Source organism: Carica papaya, chromosome 7 (assembly GCF_054855325.1).
Source record: "Carica papaya isolate Zhongbai chromosome 7, ASM5485532v1, whole genome shotgun sequence".
Lineage (NCBI taxonomy): Eukaryota > Viridiplantae > Streptophyta > Magnoliopsida > Brassicales > Caricaceae > Carica > Carica papaya.
The window spans coordinates 27,779,180-27,790,442 of record NC_142315.1 but is presented as its reverse complement, the minus strand read 5'-3'; the positions used below and the strand labels follow the sequence as shown (position 1 = coordinate 27,790,442).

General features: G+C 39.9%; 3 protein-coding genes across 5 annotated transcripts; 1 reads left to right on the top strand and 2 right to left on the bottom strand.

The window, feature by feature from the left end:
* Window positions 1-230: 230 nt before the first annotated feature.
* LOC110812664 (GRAS family transcription factor family protein) lies at window positions 231-5,536 on the bottom strand. 3 transcript variants are annotated; one of them, XM_022039484.2, is made up of 2 exons: window positions 3,632-5,536; window positions 231-3,526 (listed from the first exon to the last, which is right to left on the bottom strand). In XM_022039484.2, the coding sequence occupies exon 2, from the start codon at window positions 1,470-1,472 to the stop codon at window positions 282-284; it is 1,191 nt and encodes a 396-aa protein (XP_021895176.1). In that variant the 5' UTR covers window positions 1,473-3,526; window positions 3,632-5,536; the 3' UTR covers window positions 231-281. The 3 variants fall into 3 exon arrangements, with proteins under 3 accessions (XP_021895176.1, XP_088063497.1, XP_088063498.1); XM_088207371.1 differs by having other exon boundaries at window positions 231-3,905; window positions 4,010-5,536; XM_088207372.1 differs by having other exon boundaries at window positions 231-3,883; window positions 4,662-5,536.
* A 277-nt stretch (window positions 5,537-5,813) lies between these two features.
* On the bottom strand, window positions 5,814-7,499 carry GONST4 (golgi nucleotide sugar transporter 4). The gene has a single exon (XM_022039485.2). It carries the CDS (start codon window positions 6,991-6,993, stop codon window positions 5,941-5,943), a length of 1,053 nt encoding a protein of 350 aa, XP_021895177.2. The 5' UTR covers window positions 6,994-7,499; the 3' UTR covers window positions 5,814-5,940.
* Window positions 7,500-7,977: 478 nt separating this feature from the next.
* LOC110812728 (Pentatricopeptide repeat (PPR-like) superfamily protein) lies at window positions 7,978-10,348 on the top strand. Its single transcript, XM_022039564.2, has one exon. The coding sequence runs from the start codon at window positions 8,025-8,027 to the stop codon at window positions 10,026-10,028; it is 2,004 nt and encodes a 667-aa protein (XP_021895256.2). The 5' UTR covers window positions 7,978-8,024; the 3' UTR covers window positions 10,029-10,348.
* The last annotated feature ends 915 nt before the right edge of the window (window positions 10,349-11,263 follow it).

Here is an 11,263-nt window from a genome sequence, read left to right as displayed (position 1 = left end):
CATTTGGTTTGAGTTCAAAGTTTTAAGGGATCAGAATTTTGTAACTTCACAACCTGAGTTTATAAATTATATAAAATATGTTCCTTAATGGGTTTTAATTTAATTTATATAAATAATAATTATTGATAACATAATGTTTTTTGAAGTTAAAATGTTGGAAGAATTAAAATTAAAATTGGGCCTTGTAGACTCCAAAGCCTTGAATCTTATTTTAATTTGCAAAAATAGACTGCTTTTTAAAAAAGGACTTTTTGTTTTAAATTTATAATGGGTTGTTGTGATCAGGACAAGGTGAGTCCAGAGGAGAAAGTGATCCCGGCCATATTTGAGCCGTTGATCATCTTACAATCGGGGAGTGGGACCCAACTCCACTGGCCCCCACCTCTGATCATATCATAAGATAACCACACAATATCCCAAACTCCCTCAGAATTAGAAATTAAAGCCACTCTGATAATCCCATCTCGTTCCTCTACGCACCCCATCATAACCCCATAACCCTTACTTATCTTCTCCATTATCTCACTCGGAACTTCACTCACAAACTCCCACCGCCTCCCATTACGGCACATCCCCCACAATTCCACGCCACTCACCTTTCTCTTCATCTCGCTCGCACCGCACGATCTTACTAACGCCATATACCCATCACCGTACACGTGTAACCAATCCATTGCGTTAACCCGCGTGAAACCCACAGCTCGCCGCCTCCTCCTCCCTCCGTCGAATCTCGGCCGTAGAACAACCAGTTCCTCGTCCGATCCAACCGCAACCACCACGCTCCCGTAAGGTCCATTCGATACATTCAGAAACACCCAATCACTCCCAACACGCGACCAATCCCGACCCTCCACGCTTTCTCTCGCCTGTCTAGACTTCCACGTGTTGGAATCCGACCGGTACTCGAACAAAACCGGACGGTTCTCCACCAACTCTGCAAACAAAAACCGAAAATGATCCGACCCGGATTCGTCGGGGCAGGCAACCACCTTCATCCCGGACCGTCTCCACGAGGAGGTGCCACGTGGACCCAACGGACACGGTGGAATCTTTTTAACCGTCTTGCTGACAAAATTAACGGCAATAACTACCTGGCTAGTATTAGAAGCAAACAAAAAGAAATTACCAGAAGCCTTCAAGAAATAAACATCCTCACCAGGACTGACTACTTGTTTCAGCATCTCCGTTACAGAAATCTTGAACCACCGGCGAGATTCATCGGAGAAGCCGCGCAGAACGGCATCGCGGCGCCACCGTTTCATGTAGAGGAAGAGCCACGTGGCGGATTTTGATCTGAGATTATATTCTCGAACAAAATTCTGTTCGGATATGGTACAGAAGATTGATTTGTTGACTAATTTCATGTGGATGATTTCTGGTAAAGTAAGGTAGAGGAGGATATTTTGTATGAGCTCGCAGGGGAGAAGGCAAAATCCGACAACATTGATCGTCGAGTTCCGACAATCATCCATGTCAGAACCCTTTCCTTTTCTTTTCTTGTATCAGATGTTGAAATTATTGGGGTGGCAATCCAACGATCATAATATAAATAGCGGGTGGCCACGTTGTTTTCTAAGGAAGTTAATTAAGTTAAAAAATGGTGTGTTAAAAGTGGCATGATACGTAGAAGCAATTAGGAAGAGAACAATTTGTAGGGGGACAAATCCTATGTAGGTGTTTCGTCATGGTCGGAGAAGGGACGGTGGAGATGGTGAACTTGGCCTTTTGATTATTTGGTTTGATAAAGTTGACGTATTAATTTAATCATAAGTGAAGTGTGAGGGGAGAAAAATTATTAAATTAAAAATGGGATTAGTGGTGGTGATAACTGATAAACACGAACGAAGAAAGCGAGATGATGATTAATTAATTCAGGGGGGGAGGGAGTGTCGAGTCATGAGCCATGCGGGGTGTGTGTGACGAAAGAAGCCTCCAAATTAATTTCAGTTTGTCTCATCTTCAAGATAAGTTACAGATTTAGGTTATGTCTGCAACTAAGTTAATCCGAGACTAAGACCTGCTTACTCTAAAAAAGAATTGTGTAAAAGAAGCATTTAAAACAGAGGATGGGGCACAACAGGAATAGTTTGTAGGATAGTGCGTTGAGTACTTTAGGAGACAAAATGATAAGGCAACATCTTTAGAGGCCTAAAACAAAAGGCCAATTTTTGTACTCGAGAAATTTTGAAAGCAATGGATGATGTTGGAAATCCTATCCGGGAAGAGAATCTTATTACTATAGAAAATGAAAGTATAATTTGTTTTGTAATTGAGAAGATTAAGTTATAGAAATACTTTCTATACTTTTTTTAATCTAATATTCCTAAGGCCACCCTTCACACATTGTTTTGGTCAATTGTTATTTTGCTCCCAAACTTGATTATTCGAGGCTAAACCAACAAGAATTCGCACACTTGTGCGCTTGATTTCTATCAGGAAATGATCCTGAAAGGTCTGCTTTTGGGGGCAAGGGGGGAACAGCTGCATTCTCACTCTACTAAGTTTGGTTCTCGTTGGATTCTTTTGCGCATAAACACTTTGATGAATATGTTTTCCAGTTGCTGAGTGTCTGGTTTCTGCTCGAAAGGTGTTTGACAAAGTAGAGGAGAAGAGTTTTGTGACCCAGGCTACCATGATTGGCACCTAGATGCAATGGGAACAGCCAGAACGGGCTACTAAGGTGTTTGACCGGATGGAGATGGAGAAAATGGAGGTTAATGAGGTTACTCTGATTAATGTTAATGTTCTGGCAGCATATTCAAGGGCGAGAGACCTGGGGACCTTACAGCATGTACACAAATCCCTCAATGACAATGCTTTCGGGTCTCATCTAATGCTCAATACGGCTCTCATGGATGTTTATTCAAGTGTGGATGCCTCTAGGCTGCTAGAGATTTACTCAACCCGATCCTGAGAATTAATTGTTTTGCTGGAACATTATGATTAACAGGTATGTAGAGGATAGGGATTACGAGGCTCCTTTACTTCTCTTCCAGGAAATGCAAGTCGAGTGTCGGGGAGATAAGGTGACAATGGCAAGTTTGTTGCTGGCTTCCACCCATTTTGGTTTATTGAGCTTGCTAAATGGCTGCATGTCTACATTGAGAAGGAGAAAATCGAGGAGGATGTTGAACTAGGAACGTCACGTATAGACATGTAGGCTTCAGGGGAATTTGAAGAGTTGCTTGAGAAAGATGATATGATCTGGACAGTCATGATTTTTGGTCTCCCAATGTGAAGGCAATGAGAACGCACACTGGAATTTTTCCAGGAGATGCAGAGAAACAGGGGAAACCATACACGTAGGTTTAGCATGTGTGTGTAGTCATGCTAGCCTAGTGCGTGAAGGAATTGCATGCTTTTGACTCTATGTCCGACAAAGATGGAGTCCAAACTAGCATTAGCATTATGGTTGTTTCCATATATTAGCAGAACTGGTGGCATACCTGAAGCAGAGAACATGCTAGTGGCAGAAAGAATCCATCGGAATCTTGAGGAGCAGCTCAACAACTTCTTGAGGTTTACCCTGAAAATGCCAGCACTTATGTTATTTCATCAAATATATATATACCAATCATTAGGAAACTGGAACAATGCTTAAAGAATTAGGAAATTGATGAGAGAAACAAACATAAAGAAGCCCCAGATTTGCAGCTTGATTGAGGTTGATGGAGTTGTTCATGAATTTACGAAAAGTGATCTGTGACATGTTGATTCGAATAAAGAAGACTGGGTATTCAGAGATGCTACTTGATATGGATGAAGAGGAAAAAGTGACCGCACTTAGCGTCCACAGCGGGAAGCTGGCAATCGCACTTGGACTCATGAGTACATATCATGGGGTCCCAAGTCGAATTGTTAAGAATCTTTGTGTTTGCAAGGACTGCGAGCAACAAAAATGATCTCTGAAGTTTATAACAGGGAAATAATTGTGAGGGATAGAAATATTTCACCATTTTAAGAATGGATCTTGTTCATGCAAGGATTTCTGATGATGTAAATAAAATACCTCTCAGTTGCACAAATACCATCTGATGGCCATACTATAAGTCAATTGTGAGGGATAGAAATATTTCATCTATTGCTAATCCCACCAAACTAGAATGAAATAGAAAAGAGTGAAGAGAAAAGAAATTGCACCAGAAAAAAAAATTTGTGGAACTAGTAAACAATACAACAATGGTGCTATTGAAATCTAATCAGAGACAGAAAGAAAGAAAGACCATTTTCAGTTTTGGACTAAATCCAAGAGGTAAATTTGTATTAAACTATAAGTATTTTGTGGAGGGGGGCATGCATGGGCTGTGCATTTTCATCCATTACAAACTTCGGCAACAGCTATTTTACTCGAATAATTAGAGAGACAAACTGGAGAGAATGATCTTTGCATTCATTTGTAGCACTCACATCAAAGGAATATTGCCATTTAATGAATAGGAAAAAAACGCATCCTTACATAGTGAAACAAATTCTGCCAGTTCCACCTTGATTATCGTTTTTACAGGAAGAATATTTCCCAAGCATGAGACACACCCCAAAAGTTAGTGCATCCAAAACATAACAAAGGGTTTAATTTGATATGGAATGTCAAAATCAAACAGCAGAAGTATTATTTGCAGAGTGCACGGTGTCAATGTACCACAATAGGCTGAGAAGATTACCAGGTTGTTAAATTTCCTCACCGAACTCCAACTTGAGTAGCAAGCTAGATATTAGATCTGGGATCACTGAAGGTAGCAATTGACAGTTCAAACTAACCATGCCAACAATACTATGTCCAATCTAAATTTGTTCAATATTTCCAAGAAACCGAAGTAAGCCCACTGAACGAACCAGCGTAGAGTAAGATAGAAATTTCCTCGTCTTTGCATCAAACTGTTAAATGCTCAAGAAGTGGCAGAACTTGTTAAACAATTCACAACATAAATAGTTCCAGCATACTGCAGCCTTGTTCAAGGATGGAGTAGTGAATCAGACGAGACATACAGCTTGCATCCTTCAATAGATTCTTTCTCCATCAAGAGGTAGTAGAATCGATCAATAAATAATTTCATAATTCTAAACATATCTCAAATTCTCATAGCCCCACAAGCATGAAAAGATTCCAAACTGAGGCTTGAAAAAATTGTTCCCATATTATTTTCTGGAAAAAAATCATTCCCATAGGCCAATGCATTTATATAAAGGCTAAGAAACTCAAAGGAAGTGGCAGGCTTCTGCATTTTCTATAAAGGCTTAAGATAATCAATCTCAGCATGGAACATCTAGTTTGTAAATTGGTAAATGGGCGACACCCCTTCGTACCTTATTAATATAGAATACTGTTTATATTTCAAATAAATAAAAAGCACGGAACATTTGGTAGTAGTTAAACAAGCACCCAATGCTATTTTATGCTTGAGAGGCAGAGCTACCGAGCATCCCAAGCTTAAATCCCTAAATCATAAAAATGAAATTCAGACCCTTAATTCTTTAATGGTCAAAATTTCGTTTATTTACCTCAATGATTTAGCACCCAAGGAGCATGATGCCTGAGACCGCCAAACGACAGCAGAATTACTTTCATTCAGTTACCAATCTCCAAATTTTATTAAAACAATAAGGCAGCTTCATATATATGCACATGTATATCGACATGCAAGCAAAACTTTCTCATTTTGTTAAACTGTTTGCAGCCACCCAAAAGCCAAAAGAAACATCTTGACTTCATTACAATACCAACCGTGGGAACAAAAATAACCCAGAAAATGAGGAAATAATCAACAAAAAAAAAGTGCCAAAATACCATGCTTACAGAATTCAAATACTGGGAATAGCAAATATAAAGATCTCATATATAAATAATATTTGACCTTATCAAGTCACTAATACTAGAGTTCGTACACTCTACAGCCTGTTCAAGAGTTCAACAAGTAAACAAACGAAGAATACTATCAATTCTCATACTGAAGCTAGTTTACCCATAATGGCTTTGCCTTGATTATCTTCCATAGCATCATCACCATCATTCTCAATATCTCTAAGCTTAGCCTCTGCCGGGTCTCGCATTGAAGGAGCATTCGTAAGTTTTGTAACAGATTGCTGATACAGAACCCCTCCTGCAATCGTGAGCAAGAGGCAAACCAAACCAAATGGACTCGCGTGCTTATCCCAAATTAGTACATTGATCACAACGGTGAGGAACTTGTTAACAACACCAGTAACAGTGAATGCCGTTGCAGAGATTGCCTTCCGGGCTGCGAATCCAAAAAAACTAATAAGCAAACCAAACACACAGGACAAAGCCACTGCAGAGAAAGCCACTGGTTCAAACCAGTTCCACGCATTTTCTGCCAAAGCAGAAAGCACCTCCGCATACTCCCCTGTCAAAAACCAAAAGAGCGGTGCCATCATCAACGACAACAAATTGTTATAAAAGACGAAACCCCAAGTGTTCAACCCAAGATTTGTCACCATATGTTTGATGTAAACCATCTCAGTAGTAATAGTAACCAAATAAGCAAATGCCCAGGAATAGGCAGTCAGAGTGAATGCGGAATCCGTCGCAACATACCCAACAGCACCGCCCAAAATAATCAACAACGATATGAAAGTGAGCTTGGATGGGAAAGGCTGTCTCCTAAACGCTGTATCAGCAATAGCTACCAATAGTGGCGTCAAGGATCTGAACACTATAAACGTATCTACATTTGCGTGGCGCAAAAGATTGGTGTTGGTGAAGATGGCAAGGTAAAAAACAGTAGCAGCCGGCAAGAATTTCTTGGCATTCTCGAACGTGAAAGGATCGTGATGCAAGAAACCAAGTTTGCCCAAAATCCAGACACCTAAAGCAGAGGTCAGATACTGCAAGGCAGTTAACAGACCCGGATAGTTAAATTTGGTGATGGCGAACTTGTTTATCACAGCAAGTAAGCTTGAACAGAGAGCATAACCCACTACGAGACTGCTCGTAGCATAATACTGCTTGCTAGCATCAAATCTAACAGAATACATTCTTCGCTTTGATTCGAACACACAAAACTGCTACTAATCAGAAGAATATAAGCGGATTTAGAGAGAAACAAGGAGGAATTGGAGATTTGAGGAAGCATTAGGATTTAAACTAGAAAATGACTTCATTCTGGTAAAAGGATATGGCAATCAAATCAATTACGAAGTGCAGAACAAACAACTCAAATCCGAGAAAATATTATAATGTGAGGGGAGAGCAAGATAGATATAGATTAAGAGATAGAGAGATCACCGACAAAATAAAATAAACTCAGATCTTGAAATGAAATGAACAGAGATGGGCAGGGCCCTATTTTTTATAAAGGAAAAAAGAGATCAGAGACGATAATTACTCTTTGGCGCCTTTTGCTGCTACGAGGAGAAAATGAACAGGGTAGGGAAATGGAGAGGGTTGGAAGGGGACCGGGCATTTTGATTGATTGGGTACAAGGAAAGAGCGAGGGAGATGAATTTTCCACGCAGCAAGCTGGCTCGTTGCTGGACAGAGTCGCAGACCGGGGGTTTCCCGGTTCAGGCTTTACAATGCCAAAACGACTGCGTTTTAGAAGTGGATACGTGAATTTAATAGCATTAGACAGACCAACCAGGTTGCACGGGCCTTTCAATTGCATCAGCTTTTTCAGCCCAAAGTACTACGGACTGTGCGGTCTCGTGAATGACGTTTTGTTGGGAATCCGACCCGACCCCGACCCGACCAAATTAAAATCTTTTTGGAGTATTCATTAATGACGGTCAGATTAAATGTAGGTACTGGGTCGGGTTGCCCACTAATTTGTTCCTATTCATTTGATGTGCCGGGTACAATCTCGTAAAAAAAATTTTAGTTCTTCTCAACGGTTAAATTAATTCACTGAACCGGATAATCCTGAAAAGCATTCTTTGATTTTTTAACCGTTCCGGTCCAAGTTCACAAAAACCGGACTAGAGCGGTCCGTAAGTTTTTTGTCGTATGCGGCGCTGGGGAAACAAGTTTAATTTTCGTTCGGAAACAAAACCAATCGTCGATTGTTCACATGCTCGCCAACCGTAGGCTTCGTTTTCTTGACCTCATTTCGCGCCACTTCATTTCTACTCGGTGCTTATTCTCAGCCTTCTCCAACATCACAAGACTAACAGAGAAATCATGCATCCCTCTTCTCAGAAATTGCGAATCCATCACTCATCTCAAGCAGATTCTCGCCCAGATATTCCGGTTTGGGCTCCATCAAAGCAGCAAAAACACTCTAAACAAGCTCATGATCTTTTGCACCGACCCATCTCGTGGGAACCTGCATTACGCCGAAACAATATTCAGTTACATACAACACCCACATTTGTTCATCTACAATGTGATGATTAAAGCGTTTACGAAGAAGGGTAGTTTTGAGAAAGCCTTCTTGCTCTTTGGTAAGCTGAGAGAAGATCGCTTGTGTCCCGATAATTTCACGTACCCGTTTGTTTTCAAGGCCATTGGGTGTTCGGGAAATGTTTACGAAGGGGAAAAGATTCATGGTCATGTTGTGAAAACTGGGCTTGAGTTCGATCCTTATATCTGCAACTCGGTCATGGACATGTATGCTGAATTTGGTATGATCGATTTCACCAGAAAGTTGTTCGATGAAATGCCTGAGAGAGATGTTGTTTCTTGGAATGTGTTGATTTCTGGGTACGTGAGGAGTAGGAAGTTTGAAGAAGCTATAGACACGTTTGAGCGTATGCGACGGAACAGCGACTTACGGCCTGATGAAGCTACGGTTGTGAGCACTCTTTCGGCTTGTACGGCATTGAAGAATTTGGACCTTGGCAAAGAAATTCACCGATATATCAGTGAGGAACTTGAATTTACTACTATAATGGGCAATGCATTGTTGGACATGTATTCTAAGTGTGGGTCTCTGAACATGGCTCGGAAAATTTTTGACGAGATGCCGGGTAAAAATGTGATTTGTTGGACAAGTATGGTTGTTGGGTATGTCAACTGCGGTAATCTGGAGGAAGCTAGATATTTGTTTGACAGAAGTCCGGTTAGGGATACTGTTCTCTGGACAGCTATGATTAATGGGTATGTGCAGTTTAACCGTTTTGATGATGCAGTGTCATTGTTTCGGGAAATGCAAATCCAGAAAATCAAACCGGATAAATTCATCGTGGTTGCGCTCTTGACGGGCTGTGCTCATCTGGGAGCTCTAGAACAAGGGAAATGGATTCATGGATATATCGATGAAAACAGGATTACAGTTGATGCAGTTGTTGGCACTGCTCTTGTAGAAATGTACGCCAAATGTGGGTGGATAGAGAAAGCTTTAGATATTTTTTATGAGCTAAGGAGAAAAGACACAGCCTCCTGGACTTCAGTTATATGTGGGCTTGCTATGAATGGTATGACGAGCAAGGCTCTTGAAATGTTCTCAGAGATGAAACAAGCAGGGGTTAGACCTGATGATATCACCTTTATTGGTGTTTTAAGTGCTTGTAGTCATGGAGGTTTGGTTGAGGAAGGACGGAACTTCTTTGATTCCATGAATAAGGTGTATCAAATTCAGCCAAAGTTGGAGCATTATGGGTGCTTGATTGATTTACTTGGTCGAGCTGGACTATTAGATGAAGCTGAGGAGTTGACAGAAAAGATACCCAAGGAAAATACAGATATTACAGTTCCACTTTATGGTGCTTTGCTTAGTGCTTGCCGAATTTATGGCAATATCAAGATTGGTGAACGAGTGGCTCAACAATTGGAGAAAATTGAAGCAGGAGATTCAAGCATTCATACACTTCTTGCCAATATTTATGCCTCCGCTGACCGATGGCAGGATGTAACTAAAGTGAGAAGGAAAATGAAAGATCTTGGGGTCAAAAAGGTGCCTGGTTGCAGTTCAATAGAGATTAATGGCGTTGTCCACGAGTTTATTGCTGGAGATCCGTCCCATCCAGAAGTTGAAGAAATATATTCTATGTTGGGTAGAATGATTAACCCATTATTGGGTTTACAACTAAAAGAAGTGGATGGTAAAAGCCTGGTTGCAATAGATTTTTCATAACAAAGCAGCCATCTGTACTTACGGCCTACTTGTAATTGAGGGATTTAGAATTTTGGGAAAAAAAATTGCAGGCTGCTTAATGTTTATGAATTGCATATCCAGTGAAGAACATGGTTGATCTCCAAGAAAGTTGCTCATATGAGATCTAGCCACTTTACACAAACTTCAGCAAAGTGGCCGGCGAGAGAGTTCTGCCTGCTATTTGGGTAATTTTGGTGCTCAAATGGCAAGACAAATGTCGCTGAGATGGTTGCTAGAGATGATTTACCGATTCCCAGTAACTCTGTGATTTGTGATCAAGGAAACAAGTATTACGAACTTGCAATTTTTCGAAAAACATGCATATGCTAAGTAGTGAACAGAATTGGTTTACTTTTTCAGGTTAGACTCTCTAAGCTTTGTATGAAACCTTTTAGCAAGATTGTTCATTTTTCAAATGATCTTCAAAAAAACCAATATGTAGAAGTTTAGATATCTGCAAATAAAATTCAGCTACCTGTTCTGGATAAATATTATTCTAACGTTTGCTACAGCCCTTTTACCAATAATATAAAATATTTTGATTTAAAACATGATTCTTGTTGTATAAGAAGGTTGTTATTTTCTTGAACACCCTTTGGTTCCTAATCAAAATGCTTAGTAGGTCCTTAAGTAGTATTTTAATCCTTGGTAGCTTACCATTTTCATTATCTCTGATGCCAAAGTGACAGCCCTCATATTTGACTGAACTTAAACTTAAAACTACAAACTTAAACAAGAAAACACATGTCTGCATTGAGCACTTTGTGGTAAAAGCTTCACAAATTCTGTAAAGAAATACAGTAATAAGAGAGCCTATTTATCTTTTGCTTGTTTCTTTGCAGGAATATCCTTACAGTTGTTAGTCTGTACAGCCTTCTTCTGATCATGGTGCTATCCATAGTGAGGTATTTTCTTCCTGCTGATGCATGCTCCATTTTACAATTTGGAGATGTCTCCTAGCTAACTTGATGAATACAAATCAACAATCACCTGATTCTGTGTATTGATTATTCAGATTTATAACTTATTTAACACTTGATGTTTATAATTTTTAGTTTGCAACAATCATTATGCTGAATGATCTCAAATTCTCAATTACTGGGGGAATGACATTCCCAGACTAAGAAAAGAACTTTTACCTCAAATTCCCAGTTGCCCCATGTTTAATCCGATTGAATTTTGACACCCTAATTTTCAATAGATTCAATATTTTT